At 48.8% G+C, this 14,272-nt stretch overlaps 1 protein-coding gene across 3 annotated transcripts in view; it reads left to right on the forward strand.

The window, feature by feature from the left end:
* The first annotated feature begins 224 nt into the window (after positions 1-224).
* PRXL2C (peroxiredoxin like 2C) overlaps positions 225-14,272 on the forward strand; it is a 31,645-nt gene continuing 17,597 nt past the window's right edge. For 2 of the 3 annotated variants that reach the window (XR_011379114.2, XR_011379116.2), the window contains exons 1-6: positions 233-492; positions 1,066-1,134; positions 5,128-5,181; positions 5,331-5,436; positions 9,138-9,269; positions 12,117-12,302. Coding sequence is in view for 1 of the 3 variants with exons in the window: in XM_002708252.6 (XP_002708298.1) it covers positions 301-492; positions 1,066-1,134; positions 5,128-5,181; positions 5,331-5,436; positions 9,138-9,269; positions 12,117-12,244 (681 nt within the window). In the remaining 2 variants the exon portion in view is untranslated. Of the gene's footprint in view, positions 493-1,065; positions 1,135-5,127; positions 5,182-5,330; positions 5,437-9,137; positions 9,270-12,116; positions 14,160-14,272 lie in introns of those variants that run through there. The other variant, XM_002708252.6, reaches the window with a different exon arrangement.

Genomic DNA, 14,272 nt, shown 5'->3' on the forward strand with positions numbered 1-14,272 from the left:
CTGAACAGACGCCACCGATAACGAGGACGCGCGGGCTGCGTTCCTGCTCTGGAACTCGGGTCTCACCCTTAGCAAACCCACCCCTCGCTCTCTTCCCACCCCAGTCAGTAAATATGCACAAACTCTCCTCCAGGCAGCGACGCACTCGCCCCGCCCAGGGCCCGCCCAGGGCCCGCCCACGCCGCCGCGCCACGCCCAGTCGTTACCGCCCACACCGCCGCGCCACGCCCACACCGCCGCCCGCGCCGCCGTGCCCCGCCCGGGAGTGGACTGCTCCCTGGTCCTCAAAGTCCGCTGGCTATGGCCGCCCCCGCCCCGGTCACGCGGCAGGTCCTCGGCGGCGCAGCCCTGGCCCCGGTCCCGACCGGTCCCGAGCGCGGGCAGCCTCTGGCGGCCGCCGTGGCGGAGCTGCCAGTGCTGGACGCGCGCGGGAGGCTGGTGCCGTTCGGCTCCCTGTTCCGGGACCGGCGGGCCGTGGTGGTCTTCGTGCGGGTGAGCGCGGGGGGCTGAGGCGACCTCGACGCGGACCTTGGGAGCCTCCTGGGCTGGCGGCCCGAGAACGGGCGTCGCCCGGGCCTGGCCCTTTCCGTTGTAGCGCCCGGGGAGCGGGCACTCGTGTGGGAACGGGACCCCGGCCGTCCCGGCGAGGCCGCGTCCTCACAGCGCGGGGCGGCGGGGCACTGCCCGGGCCGAGGCCGCGTCCGCGTCCTCACAGTGCAGGGCGGCGGGGCACTGCCCTGGCCGAGGCCGCGTCCTCACAGCGCGGGGCGGCGGGGCACTGCCCGGGCCGAGGCCGCGTCCGCGTCCTCACAGCGCGGGGCGGCGGGGCACTGCCCGGGCCGAGGCCGCGTCCGCGTCCTCACAGTGCAGGGCGGCGGGGCACTGCCCGGGCCGAGGCCGCGTCCTCACTGCGCGGGGCAAAGCCTGGGGCCGAGGCCGCGTCCTCACAGCGCCGGGGGCTGGGCGGAGGGCGCCCGGGGAAGGAAAGCCCCCTGACGCCTTTCCCTGTCTGCTCCCCTGGCGTCGGCGCGGACTCGCTCTCGGCATTGGCATTGTTCGTTCCAGCATTTCCTGTGCTACGTCTGCAAGGAATACGTCGAGGATCTGGCCAAAGTCCCCCAGAGTTTCTTACGGGTGAGTGTCCTGGGCGTGGGTGACGCCTGCTCGCCCCGGCCCCTCGGAGCTGGGGGCACGTTGCCGATGGGGTCTGTCTCCTGTGTGCCCCGACGCCACCTCGGACACGTATTCACCGCAGTAGTGCCCTCAGATGTGGAATGAAAATGCTCCGAAAGCAGACGCCCCAAGTCCGTGATGTCTTCTCTCAGTGCTGGTGACACTCCAGACAGCTGCTCGTTGTAACATATATCACAGCTGCAAAATTGGTGTTTCTGATAAAATGCGAGTTCTGCATCCTACCAGTGCCACCATGTGCTTTTCTTTTAGCTTAAGCAGGTTTGTGGCCCTGCAAGCTCTCTGAGCAATGGCATTGGGCAGTATGAGCTATTTTCTTTTTTAAGATTTATTTTATTGATTTGAAAGAGTTACACAGAGGAGAGGCAGAGAGAGGGAGAGAGGTGGAGAGTTCTTCCATCCGCTGGTTCACTCCCCAGATGGCTGCATCAGGAGCCAGGAGCTTCTTTCCGGTCTTCCACGGGGGATGCAGGGGCCCAAGGACTTGGGCCATCTTCTACTGCCTTCCCAGGCCACAGCAGAGAGCTAGATCGGAAGTGGAGCAACCACGACTAGAACCAGGGCCCATATGGGATGCCAGCACTTCAGGCCGCAGCTTTAACTCAGTGCGCCACAGTACCGGCCCCATGATCTATTTTCAACCAGCCTTGTCAGTTGGAATGTGAGAATATGACATTTTGTGTGATTAAGTTACTCAACATTTACAGTTCTTACTTTTTGTTGTATTTCTCTGGGAGGAGTATAGAGATTTATTGATTATGTCTATTTGATTGTTAAAAATTCTTCTGCATGTCCTTTTACAATTTTTTTGTACTTTTAAAAATAGTTATTTATTTGAAAGGCAGAGTTTAGAGAGAGAGGGAGAGATCTTCCATCCACTGGTTCACTTATGAGCTGGCCACAATGACCAGAGCTGGGCTAGACCAAAGCCAGGAACCAGGAGCTTCTTTAGGGTCTCTCACATTGGTGCAGGGGCCCAAGCACTTGGGCCAGCCTCTGCTGCTTTCCCAGGCACATTAGCCAGGAGCTGGATCAGAAGTGGAGCAGCTGGGACTCAGACCAGAGCCCATATGGAATGCAAGCATCAGCCCCCTTTTATCATTTTTAAATTGGCAATAATCATGTCTATTAATGGGGTAATAGTTTGGTACATTTTTTTTTTTCAGGATTTACTAATGGGGCTGGTGCTGTGGTGCAGTAGAATAATCCCATATGGGCACCTATTCTAGTCCCAGCTGCTCCTCTTCAGATCCAGCTCTCTGCTATGGCCTGGGAAAGCAGTAGAAGATGGCCCAAGTGCTTGGCCTCCTACACCCGCATGGGAAACCCAGAAGAAGCTCTTGGCTTTGGATCGGCTCAGCTCTGTCCTTTGCAGCCATTTGGGGAGTGAATCAGCAGATAGAAGACCTTTCCTTCTGTCTCTCTCTAACTGTAATTCTATCTCTCAAATAAATAAATGAAAAAAAAAAAGATTTACTTACTTACTTGAAAGAGTTACAGAGAGAGTGAGCTTCCATTCACTGGTTCACTCCCCAAATGGCCACAGAGGCCAGCACTGGGCCAGGGTGAAGCTAGGAGCATCTTCCAGGTCTCCTACCCAGGTGGCAGGGGCCCTTGGACCATCCTCCTTTGCTTTTCCCAGGCCATCATCAGGGAGCTGGATCCAAAGTGGAGCAGCCAGGACACAAACCAGGGCCCATATGGGATACAGGTGCTGGCCTTGCAGGCAGCAGCTTTACCCACTGTACCACAGTGCTGGCCACAGTTTAATACATATACATATATTTAAAATAGAATATTCCTTTGTGTGTTTTAAAAATTTGTTTATTTGAAGGAGTTACAGAGAAAGAAGGAGAAACAGATCTTCCATGCCCTGGTTCACTCTCTAAATGGCTGCAGTAACCCTGGCTGGGCCAGGCTGAAGCCAGGAGCCAGGAGCTTCCTCCAGGTCTCCCACATGAGTGCAGGGGCCCAAGGACTTGGGCCATCCTCTGCTGCTTTCCCAAGCACATCAGCAGGGAGCTGATTCAGAAGCAGAGCAGCTGGGACTTGAACTGGTGCCCATGTCGATGGCACCACAGGCCATGGCTTAACTGACTGTGCCACAGTGCTGGCCCTTTAGTATGTATTTATAGTGCAGCCAACTTACCCATCACTTCACATACATCCCATTTTTTGCAATGAAAATATTTGTAATCTCTTAGTAATTTTTTTTAAAAGATTTTATTTATTTATTTATTTGAGAGGTAGTTACAGACAGTGAGATGGAGAGACAGAGAGAGAGGCCTTACATCCTCTGGTTCACTCCCCAGATGGCCTCAACGTCTGGACTGCACCGATCCGAAGCCAGGAGCCAGGAGCTTCTTCCAGGTCTCCCATGTGGGTGCAGGGGCCCAAGCACTTGGGCCATATTCTACTGCTTTCCCAGGCCACAGCAGAGAGCTGTGGAAGTGGAGCAGCCTGGTCTTGAACTGGCGCCCATATGGGATGCTAGCACTGCAGGTGGCGGCTTTACCCGCTACGCCACAGTGCCGGCCCCTCATTTCACTCCTTGAATGGCTCCAACAACTGGGATTGGGCTGAGGCTGAAGCCAGGATCCAGGAACTCAGTCCCAGTCTCCCACATGGGAGGCAGGGAACCAACTCCTTGTGGCATCACTGCTACCTCCCAGGATCTGTATTGGCAGGAAGCTGGAGTTAGGTGCTGGATCCAGGAATGGAACCCAGGCTCTGCAGTGTGGGACACAGGCATCCTAACCAGCAAGTCGGCTGTTAAGTCATATACACATTTTTTTTTACCCATTGCTGGACTTGGGTCGCTTCCATAGCTTAAGTGTTGTGAATAATGCTGCAGTGAATATGGGAATGCACATTTTTTAACATACTGATTTTATTTTCTTTGGTAGGATTATTTCCCAGTGGTAGAATTGTTGACTCATATAGGTAATTCTATTTTTAACTTTTTTGAGGAGCCTCCATACTGTTGTCCATAATGGCTGTAGTAATTTATATATGCTAGCCAGTAGCACACACAGTTTCCCTTTCTCCAGAACCTTTCCAATGCTTGTTAACCTTTATCTTTTTGACTAATATCCATTCTAACAGGTGTAAGGTAATACCTTGTGGTTTTATTATTTTTTAAGATTGATTTATTTATTTTTGAAAGCGTTACAGAGAAAGGGTGAGACAGAGAGAGAGAGAGAGAGAGAGATCTTCTGTCTGCTTGTTCACTTCCCAGATGGCCTCAACGACCAGTGCTGGACCAGGCTAAAGGCAGGAGCTGGGAGCTTCATCCATGTCTCCAACATGGGTAGTAGGGACCCAAACTCTTGGGCCGTCTTCCACTGCTTTCCCAGGCACATTAGCAGGGAGCTAGATTGGAAGTGGAGTCACCAGGACTCGAACCAGCCCCCATGTGGGATGCCAGCATCAGCTTTACCAGCGATGCCACAACGCCAGGTCCTTAGTTTCCATCTATCAATGCATTGTCACGTGTACACTTCACAGAATAGTTTCTCACAGTCCTAGGTCATCTGTTTGCTCTTGTTAACTCTTTCCCTTACTGTGCAGAGCTTTTTAGTTTGATGCAATCCTTTGTTTATTTTTGCTTTGGTTTCCTGCATTTTGGGGGTTATATCCAAGAAATCATTGCCCAGACCAGTGTTGTGGGATGCGAGCATTGCCCTGACGTGTTCCTCAAGTAGTTTTCAAGTTTAGATGTTAAGCCTTGAAAGTGTTAGCAAAGCAATGATCTGATTTCATTGAACATTCCAGCATAAGTTACCTGATTTGACTCACACAATTTTGTTGTGTATTCTATTCTTCCAGAAGCCTATAGATGGCATTAGAATGAAATAAAGAGTTGAATTAGTAGAAACTGTATAGAACCCGTGCAATTCCTAATAATGTGTACATGTCTTATTTTTCCCCCTAAAGGAAGCAGATGTCACCCTTATAGTGATTGGACAGTCATCCTACCATCATATTGAGGTAAATATCTAGCAGATTGGGAAACTGCTTGAATCTTTCAGATGTAGAAATTACATTATTTGAACCAATGAGTATATTAAAGTAGCTCGTTGCCTTATCATTACGTTTCTCTCATTCTTAGAAAAATTCCAACTCTTTTCTCTCTTTAGCCTTTCTGCAAACTGACTGGGTATTCTCATGAAATCTATGTTGATCCTGAGAGAGAGATTTATAAAAGACTGGGGATGAAAAGAGGTGAAGAAATTGCCTCCTCAGGTAAGATAGAACATGTCTCAAGTAGAACATGTTTTCAGATTATGTGTAAGTGTGGATATATACAGGGAAGCAAATGGCATATTCACAAATAAGGCTGCTTTCTCTGGTTCTGTAAATGGTCCAGATACACCAGACTGAGAGATTCATTTTCTGAATGTAATGACTTAAAAGGCTATTGGCAAAGAATTGTTGGATGAGAAAAGGCAAGCTGGAGAGCAGTGTTTCAGTATGATTTTATTTCTGGAAAAAAAATCATAAAGATCTAGATACAGAGAAACTGTAGAGAAAAAGTTTTAAGAGATACTGCAGTGTTTATGGATGAGTGAAAAAATTAACTTTTGTCATTTTTACATTTTTTTTAAAGGCTCTGGGGAGGCTCCACTCAGCTCACCCCTGAGGGAGATAGCCGGAGGCATGAGGGTGGGGAAGGGTACCCAGGGTGCAGAAGCACAAAGAGGTGGAAAACAGGTACATTTAGGAAAGTGTGGGACCCTGCCTCTGGCTGGAGAATTAAACTCTAGCCATGTGGGGAATTGGGGTGAGTCAAGGGGCAGGTTGTAGCTGATGATGCTGAGTCCAAGTGTCATGCCAAGGAGTTTAGGTTTACTCCGCACACAGCTGGGAGAGTCACAGGACTATTTGAAGCAGAGAGAGGAGACAGGTCATGTGACCTGTGTGCCTAAGGAATTGGAACCTGCCAAATTAGAACCAGTGGTGTTTGTGGCGAGGTTGTTGTAATCAGCTAAAAAGGAGTGATCCAACTTCCGGTGGAAACGGTGAGGAGGGGAGGATGTGAGAGCTAGTCCCAGTGGAACTGTGTGGTCTCTGCTGCTGCCTTAAAGATTTATGTATTTATTTGAAAGTCAGAGTTACACAGAGAAGGAGAGGCAGAGAGAGAGAGAGAGAGGTCTTCCATCCGCTGGTTCACTCCCCAATTGGCCACAACTGCCGGAGCTGAGCCGATCCAAAGCCAGGAGCCAGGAGCCAGGAGCTTCCTCTGGGTCTCCCACATGGGTGCAGGGGCCCAAGGCCTTGGGCCATCTTGTACTGCTTTCCCAGGCCATAGCAGAGAGCTGAATCAGAAATGGAGCAGCTGGGACTCAAACCGGTGCCCATATGGGATGCTGGCATTGCAGGCAGCAGCTTCACCCACTAAGCCAAAGCGCTGGGCCCTCTGCCCCTGACCTTAAAGACCAGCAGCGGTAGCTGTGTTAATGCGCACTGAGCTGACATCAGCGCAAAGTCTGATCTTTTCTCTCTCTCTCTTCAGTATGGGAAGTCACAACAGAACAGATAGTGCACCTTTCTGGTACACTGTTTTTAAGTGCTACACCTGTCTCAGCATGTGTAAGGACTTTTTCTCATGTAGCACCATACGTAGAAACTGGGGGCTTCACTTCAGTAACACCCCATCATTCACTGCCGCGGTGGGGAGGGGCCTGCAAAGAAAACAGATGACTGCCGAGTCAGATACGTGCTTGTAATTGTAAGTGGAGATCCATTCAGACCTGTTAAATTCCTATGATCTGTGTTAATGAGCTCTATTGCCAACCAGCATATAATGGGTTCACATGAAATAATGTTTTTGAAGACTCCTCCTTGAGGAATGTGAAACTCAGGATCAGTCTCAGAATACTCCTACTTGAAAAATTAAGGCTCTGGGAATATACAATCAGAGTTTAAAGTTACTGGACTCATTGTAGAAAAATGAAGAATAAGCAAATAAAGTCGTTAAATGCAACAGCGTCGTAGGTTTGAGAGGATTGGAAAACGGGAGTTTTACACCTCAGAACTGAATTCAAACTGGCAGAAGTGGTCCATGCTTCATGGCAAAGATGGTTCCAGTCTAGATTCAGACAGGCATCTCCTCCAGTTGATGAAACTGTCGTAAGCATTGAGTGATGCTTCCTTTGTACATCGGGAGGGAGTGGGGATTTCTGAACCTTTGTTTTAGATTCAGAGTCATGTAAGACATTGGAGTTTATTCTTTTTCCCGTGCTTCCGAGCTGCTGAGCCTATATTTATTTTTCCAGGTTAGTTGAATATTCATTATAACAAAAACAGTAAGAAACAGAAGAGATGGAGAGAAACACTGGGTATTTGGAGACCAGGCAGGACCAAGGCTGTGTAGTCATTGAAATACAAAGTGTAAAAAATAAAAAGCTTAAAAGCAAAACAAGCCGGCGCCGCGGCTCACTAGGCTAATCCTCCGCCTAGCGGCGCCGGCACACGGGGTTCTAGTCCCGGTCGGGGCACCGGATTCTGTCCCGGTTGCCCCTCTTCCAGGCCAGCCCTCTGCTGTGGCCCGGGAGTGCAGTGGAGGATGGCCCAGGTGCTTGGGCCCTGCACCCCATGGGAGACCAGGAAAAGCACCTGGCTCCTGGCTCCTGCCATCGGATCAGCGCGGTGCGCCGGCCGCAGCGCGCTGGCCACAGCGGCCATTGGAGGGTGAACCAACGGCAAAAGGAAGACCTTTCTCTCTGTCTCTCTCTCTCACTGTCCACTCTGCCTGTCAAAAAAAAAATAAAATAAAATAAAAAAAAAAAAAGCAAAACAAACAAGGCAGAGATTGGAGAAAAGTAAGTTAAAAGCGTGGTAGAGAGGCTTTCCCTGCTCAGAGGAAGGTGAGATGAGGTTATCAGTCTGGTGAGAGCAGAAATAGAAGACAGACCGCCATGGAAAGAGAGGCCACTGTAGTAGCTGCGACGGAACAAGGTAGCGGGTTTTCTTTAAAATAACTGCAGGCGCCTCTGCTCCAAGCAGCAGTTCTGAGTCCCAGACCGTTTCCATCTTGTAAGCGCTGTCCAGGAGCACAGAAGGAATGGCAAGCACTGTTTGTGGCAGGTTTTTGGGAGCTGGCAAGGAAGCAGCACACAGTGCTTTGCTCGTTGGCGAGGGCGTGGCCTTGTCCAAGGAAGACTGGAAAATGCAGCTCCGTCGTGGGCCCAGAGGGAGGAATGAGAGCCTGTCAGTGTCAGCGCTCGGCCTGGGCATCTCTCGGAAAGGGTGCGGATCCCGGGGGCAGGCCTCTGGCCCAGGGAGGAAGTTGCCAATTGAGATACCTGGATTTGATAGCTGCCTCTGAGTCCTGCCTGGGAGGCAGCAGTGGTGGCTCAGGTAGTTCATCCCTGCCACCACGTGGGAGACCCAGCTCCTGCATCAGCCTGGCCCAGCCCCTGCTGTCGCAGGCATTTGGGGGAGTGAACCAGCAGATGGAGGAGTGTTTCTCTCTCTCTCTCTCTCTCTCCCTCCCTCCCTCCCTCCCTCTCCCTCTCTTCCCCCCCTCCCCATCTCTCAAATAAATAAATAACATAAAGAAATTTTAAAAGGATGCAGCAATAGGTAAGAGACTAAGCAGGATGTACCTGAGGAATCGGAAGGCACGACTAATTTGACAATTCTGCAGGTGACATTTTTCTCAGGCAGAAATGCTCTGGGCCTGGTGTCCCTTTAAAGCAGTGGACATTGTCCCCTTCCCCTGGGGACACGGGGCCCTGTCTGGAGACAGTTGCGTTGTTACCTTTAGTAGGTGTGGAGGACAAGGCTCATCGCACAGGGGAAAGAAGGAACCGAGCCAGAACATCAGTAGTGACAGGCGGGGAACCAGTCTTCGGCGGGAGAGAAACCCAGTGGACAGGAGGATGTGATGTTGCAGAGGACTGAGGTGTGATGCTAGCTAAAGCAAATTCTCCATGTTTCAGGACGGAGCCCCCACATAAAGTCCAGTCTCCTCTCGGGAAGCCTCCGGAGCCTGTGGCGGGCAGTGACCGGGCCTCTGTTTGATTTTCAAGGCGACCCAGCTCAGCAAGGCGGGACCCTCATTTTAGGTCCAGGTAAGCAGCAGAGAAAGCCCTGGCTCAGCAGCACACTTGCGGCTTTCCCAAGTCCAGAGCCCTGGCACTTTGTTCATGACATAAGTACCGTGTAAACGAAGGCTCCTCCGCGTGTTCTGGTGGGGGCAGCGTCTGCAGAGGAGTCACTGTGCTTTGATGTCCAGACCCGCGGTGAAACCACCCAGCAGTCCTTGCTGCAGTGCCTACCGGTGTTTAGGATCGGGAAAGCAAGCTGTGAGCTGGAGAGCCATACATGGCTGTGACACCCTGTAAAATTCAGTGGAGTGAACGTTTCTTTTTTTTAAATGTTTATTTATTTGGAAGGCAGAGTGACAGCAAGAGAGAATGAGAGACATGCAAGGAGGGAGATATCTTCCATCTGTTGGTTCATTCCCCAGATGCCACAACAGCCAAGTCTGGGCCCGGCAAGAGCCAGGAGCCAGGAGCCCCATCCTGGTCTCCCACCTGGGTGGCAGCTACATCCCAGGTACATTAGCAGAAAGCTGGATTGGACTTGGAGTAGCCAGGACTTGAACCAGCCCCGTGGCAGGGGCAGTTTAACCTGCTGTGCCACAACACCAGTTCCACTTTTTTTTTTTTTTTTTTTTTTTTTCAATAAAAGAATCTAGTTAGTTACACTTCACGACACTTTGAGACTTGCCCGGTGTCGGGAGGCAAGTGAGTTGGTGAGAGTTCTCGGCAGCCACAGACTTGGAGCAGCTTTCTCGCCCAGTTTGGGTCACCTGAGAGATCCTTTGGCTCCACTCTACTGGAGAGTTAAAGTTAGATCTCCACCATGTTCAGGTGTGCTGTGTGGGACAGATACCCTGTGTACGTGACAGGGCTAGGACGCTCGTTCACGCTTGTAAACTGATTCCTCTTGGCCCTTCCTCTTTAAAACTCTGCATGAGTGAGCAGTGGGTTAAGCCGCCGTCTACAATGCCAGCAACCCATATGGGGTGCCGCTTCAAGTCCTGGCTGTTCCACTTCCAGTCCAGGTGCCTACTAATGCGCCTGGGAAGGTAGTGGAGCATGGCCCGAGTACTTGGGCCCCTGCACGGACGTGGGAGACCTGGAAGAAGCTCCTGGCTCCTGGCTTCAGCCTGGCCCATCCCTGGCCGTTATGGCCATTTGGGAAGTGAACCAACGGATGGAAGATCCCTCTTTCTCCTTCTCTCTCTCTGGTCATTCTGACTTTGAAATAAATTTACTCATCCTGGTCTTTCACATGGGTGGCAGGGGCCCAATCCTTGGGGCGTTATTTGCTGCTTTCCTAGATGCATTAGTGGAGCAGCTACGGCTCCAGTGGGGTGCTGGTGGTAAAAGCAGCAGCCTAACCTGCTGTGCCACAGTGCCAGTCCTATCATCACTTAGGAAACTGACAAAATTAACATTTAAAAGGAAGGCTTCAGATGGAGGATTTTGACCAAGCATTAGGGCTTCTTGCAGCTAGAACATTATGACTGGCCAGCGCCGTGGCTTTATAGGCTAATCCTCCGTCTGTGGATTCTAGTCCCGGTTGCCCCTCTTCCAGCCCAGCTCTCTGCTGTGGCCCGGGAGTGCAGTGGAGGATGGCCCAAGTGCTTGGGTCCTGCACCCACGTGGGAGACCAGAAGAAGCACCTGGCTCCTGGCTTCGATTCAGTGCGGTGCGCTGGCAGAAGTGCACCAGCCGCAGTGGCCACTGGGGGGTGAACCAATGGGAAAGGAAGACCTTTCTCTTTGTCTCTCTCTCACTGTCCACTCTGCCTGTCAAAAAAAAAAAAAAAAAAAGAACATTATGACTGACACCTGGCTCTCCCTTTTTGCCATGAATTTACACCAGTTAGATTCATTTAAGAAGCAGCCCTGTGTTTTGAGACTGAGTCCTGTAAAATAACCTGGAACAACAGTGAGCTGCATTTTTGAGTGACTTGTTTCCATCTCCAGGCTGGAAGGGGTTATTTTTTGAGTCCCTCAACTCCATATCTCTGAATCATTTGACCATAGCTTCTGCTCGGGGTGTGGAGCGCGTGTGCCAATGTGGGAAACCACTTAGTAAGGAGAACGTCCTGATGCTGCCCACTGGAAGAAATGCAGCCTTCTGAGGAGGGGAGCCGGGTGTACTTACTGATAGCACCTGCCATGGTTAATGTACTATTGCATTCGCCCTGTTTGGTAATGAGCCACTTTGATACTCACCCTAGTGATTGTCATAGAAGGTAGGTGAGTGCATGCAGAAAACGTGATCCATGCTTCTACCTTCTGTCTGAAATCAAAATTCTGGCTGAGTCCCAGGAATCAGAGTCCATGGAACTTGGGTTTATCAATGTTGACTTTTTTGATTTGAGCAGATAAGGATTGTAGATTACTAAGTGTATTATAACTGATTATCATAAAGCCTTATTTTTGAGCCTCTTTGGGCTCGTGGTTATAATACTGAGGGCCTAATTACATCAGTATTTGGGAATGACTTTTTTGAAGTGAGTTATTTGTTATTATATATATATTTATGAATATGATTCTCTGGCTTGATGTTTATGTCAGTTCCATATTCTGCTTGCCTGACAGGACATTTTATTTAATTATATTTAATAAACTCTAACAGAAGGTTATAATTTAACAGTCTTTCCTCTCAGATCTCATAAAGCATTAAATATTGCTCTTATTTAACCAATAATCCTTGTCATAGTTTATTACCATAATTAAAAATTATTATGGCATTATATAGAGAATGTAATATGCTCCAGGTAATTAATTTTTCCCTTTGGACTAGTTAAAAGTTGAAAAGCTTCCTTGATTCTAGTAAGCAATAAACTGAATAAATGATGGTTAACATGCACACCTGAGCCTTCAATTCCTCTTGCAGGTAACAACATCCATTTCATGCACCTGGATAGAAACAGGCTGGATCACAAGCCCATAAACTCTGTTCTGCAACTGGTGGGAGTGCAGCAAGTGAACTTCACAAACAGACCTTCAGTCATGCATGTGTGACCGAACAGGAATCTGTTGCCTGCAAATGGACCCTGGGGAATGGAGGCTGTTACACCAGGTGTAGTATCCCTGTGATGAAACTCTTACTGCTTGGATTATGTGCCAAGAAGTGTCAGATGTCAAAAATGTGGTATATGTTTTTAATTTTATGGCTTTTAACAGTTTTACACAAAACAGTTTATAAATACATACAATAAAACTGTAAAAGCTATAAAATTATAACTTTTAATTATTTTACCTGTGTTATATACATTTTATGAAAGATTTCCTTTTTTAGCAATTAAAATTGTGAATTCTTACAAAGAATATTTAAGGGGAAAGGAAAGCAGCTTGACACCATTTTAGTCATTGAAGAAACTAGAGAGAGTATCAAATTCTGCAAACATACCCACAGTTTGGCAGGTATACTTTTTTTTTTTTTGGTTTTTAAAGATTTATTTATTCATTTGAAAGTCATAGTTAGACACAGAGAGGAGGAGAGGCAGAGAGAGAGAGAGGTCTTCCATCCACTGGGTCACTCCTCAATTGGCTGCAATGGCTGGAGCTGCACGGATCTGGAGCCAGGAGCGTCCTCAGGGTCTCCCACACACGTGGGTACAGGGGCCCAAGGACTTGGGCCATTTTCTACTGCTTTCCCAGGTCATAGCAGAGAGCTGGATTGGAAGTGAAGCAGCCAGGACTTGAACCAGCGCCATATTGGATGCCACCATTGCAGGCGGCAGCTTTACTCACTATGCCACAGTGCCGGCCCCTGTTTATGCTTTTGAACGTATGGGTAAGCACATCAGCACATTGCCAATAGCTGTCTCCATGTGCGACATTAACAGGTGTTTTTATTTTCTGTATTTCCCAACTATTCTAGAATGAGTATGACTGCTTTGGCTGGGCCAGGAAAAGGTCTCTGACATGACAGAGATGTTCCTACAGAACATTCTCCACAGAGGTGCACATCACACAAGGAGGCTGCGACCCACAGGTTTCTACCCTGAGCGCTGCACGCCCAGGCAGTGTGGCGCACCAAGCCTGTTGCATGGAGAGCACCTGGCCCCCGCGTGTACGGTGTTCATTTCACTGGAGTTTGTGTGACAGGGAGGGAGAGTTAAGGAAAAATGATTTATTTTAGATATTTAAGATATACCTTTCAAATATGGTCTGTATGTTTTTTAATGGAATCTTAAGGATCATTTAAATTTAAAACATTTTTTGAGCCGGTGCCGTGGCTCACTAGGCTAATTCTCCGCCTTGCGGCACCAGCACACGGGTTCTAGTCCCGGTTGGGGCGCCAGATTCTGTCCCGGTTGCCCCTCTTCCAGGCCAGCTCTCTGCTGTGGCCAGGGAGTGCAGTGGAGGATGGCCCAAGTGCTTGGGCCCTGCACCCATGGGAGACCAGGAGAAGCACCTGGCTCTTGCCATCAGATCAGTGCGGTGCGCTGGCCACAGCGCGCTGGCCGCGGCGGCCATTGGAGGGTGAACCAATGGCAAAGGAAAACCTTTCTCTCTGTCTCTATCTCTCACTGTTCACTCTGCCTGTCAAAAAAAAAAATTAAAAAAAAATAAATTTAAAACATTTTTAACTTAAACATACACTGTGGTTTGGTTTTACATTCTTTGGAGTTGTTGCTACTTCTTTCCCACAAAATTGCTCTTATTTAGAGGACTATTGTTATCTCTTATTTTTCTAGAATCTTAGTAATGTCTCATTGGGAAGTGTCCCAGAAATTCTGATGAAAGGTGCATTAAAATCAACATACTGGTAATTACTAGCAAGTATAATACTGCTTTGAATTTATAATACTTTCATATAAAGCCTATAAAGTAATGAAAAAATATTTAAAATATCCAAATATTTGAATGTATTTTTATGCCCTGTAAATGTTTTTAATCAATAAAAATGAAATTTCTTAACCATTTAAAATGAAACTATTTTGTGCTATTTCTTTTATAGTAAAGAATCTAGTGATCCAAATTCCTTAAAACTGCTGACTCATAAGCTTACAGAAAAATTGACACGTTTAAAAAGCCGCATCA

This window comes from Oryctolagus cuniculus, chromosome 1 (genome assembly GCF_051225735.1).
Source record: "Oryctolagus cuniculus isolate XC-2025 breed Fujian yellow rabbit chromosome 1, ASM5122573v1, whole genome shotgun sequence".
Lineage (NCBI taxonomy): Eukaryota > Metazoa > Chordata > Mammalia > Lagomorpha > Leporidae > Oryctolagus > Oryctolagus cuniculus.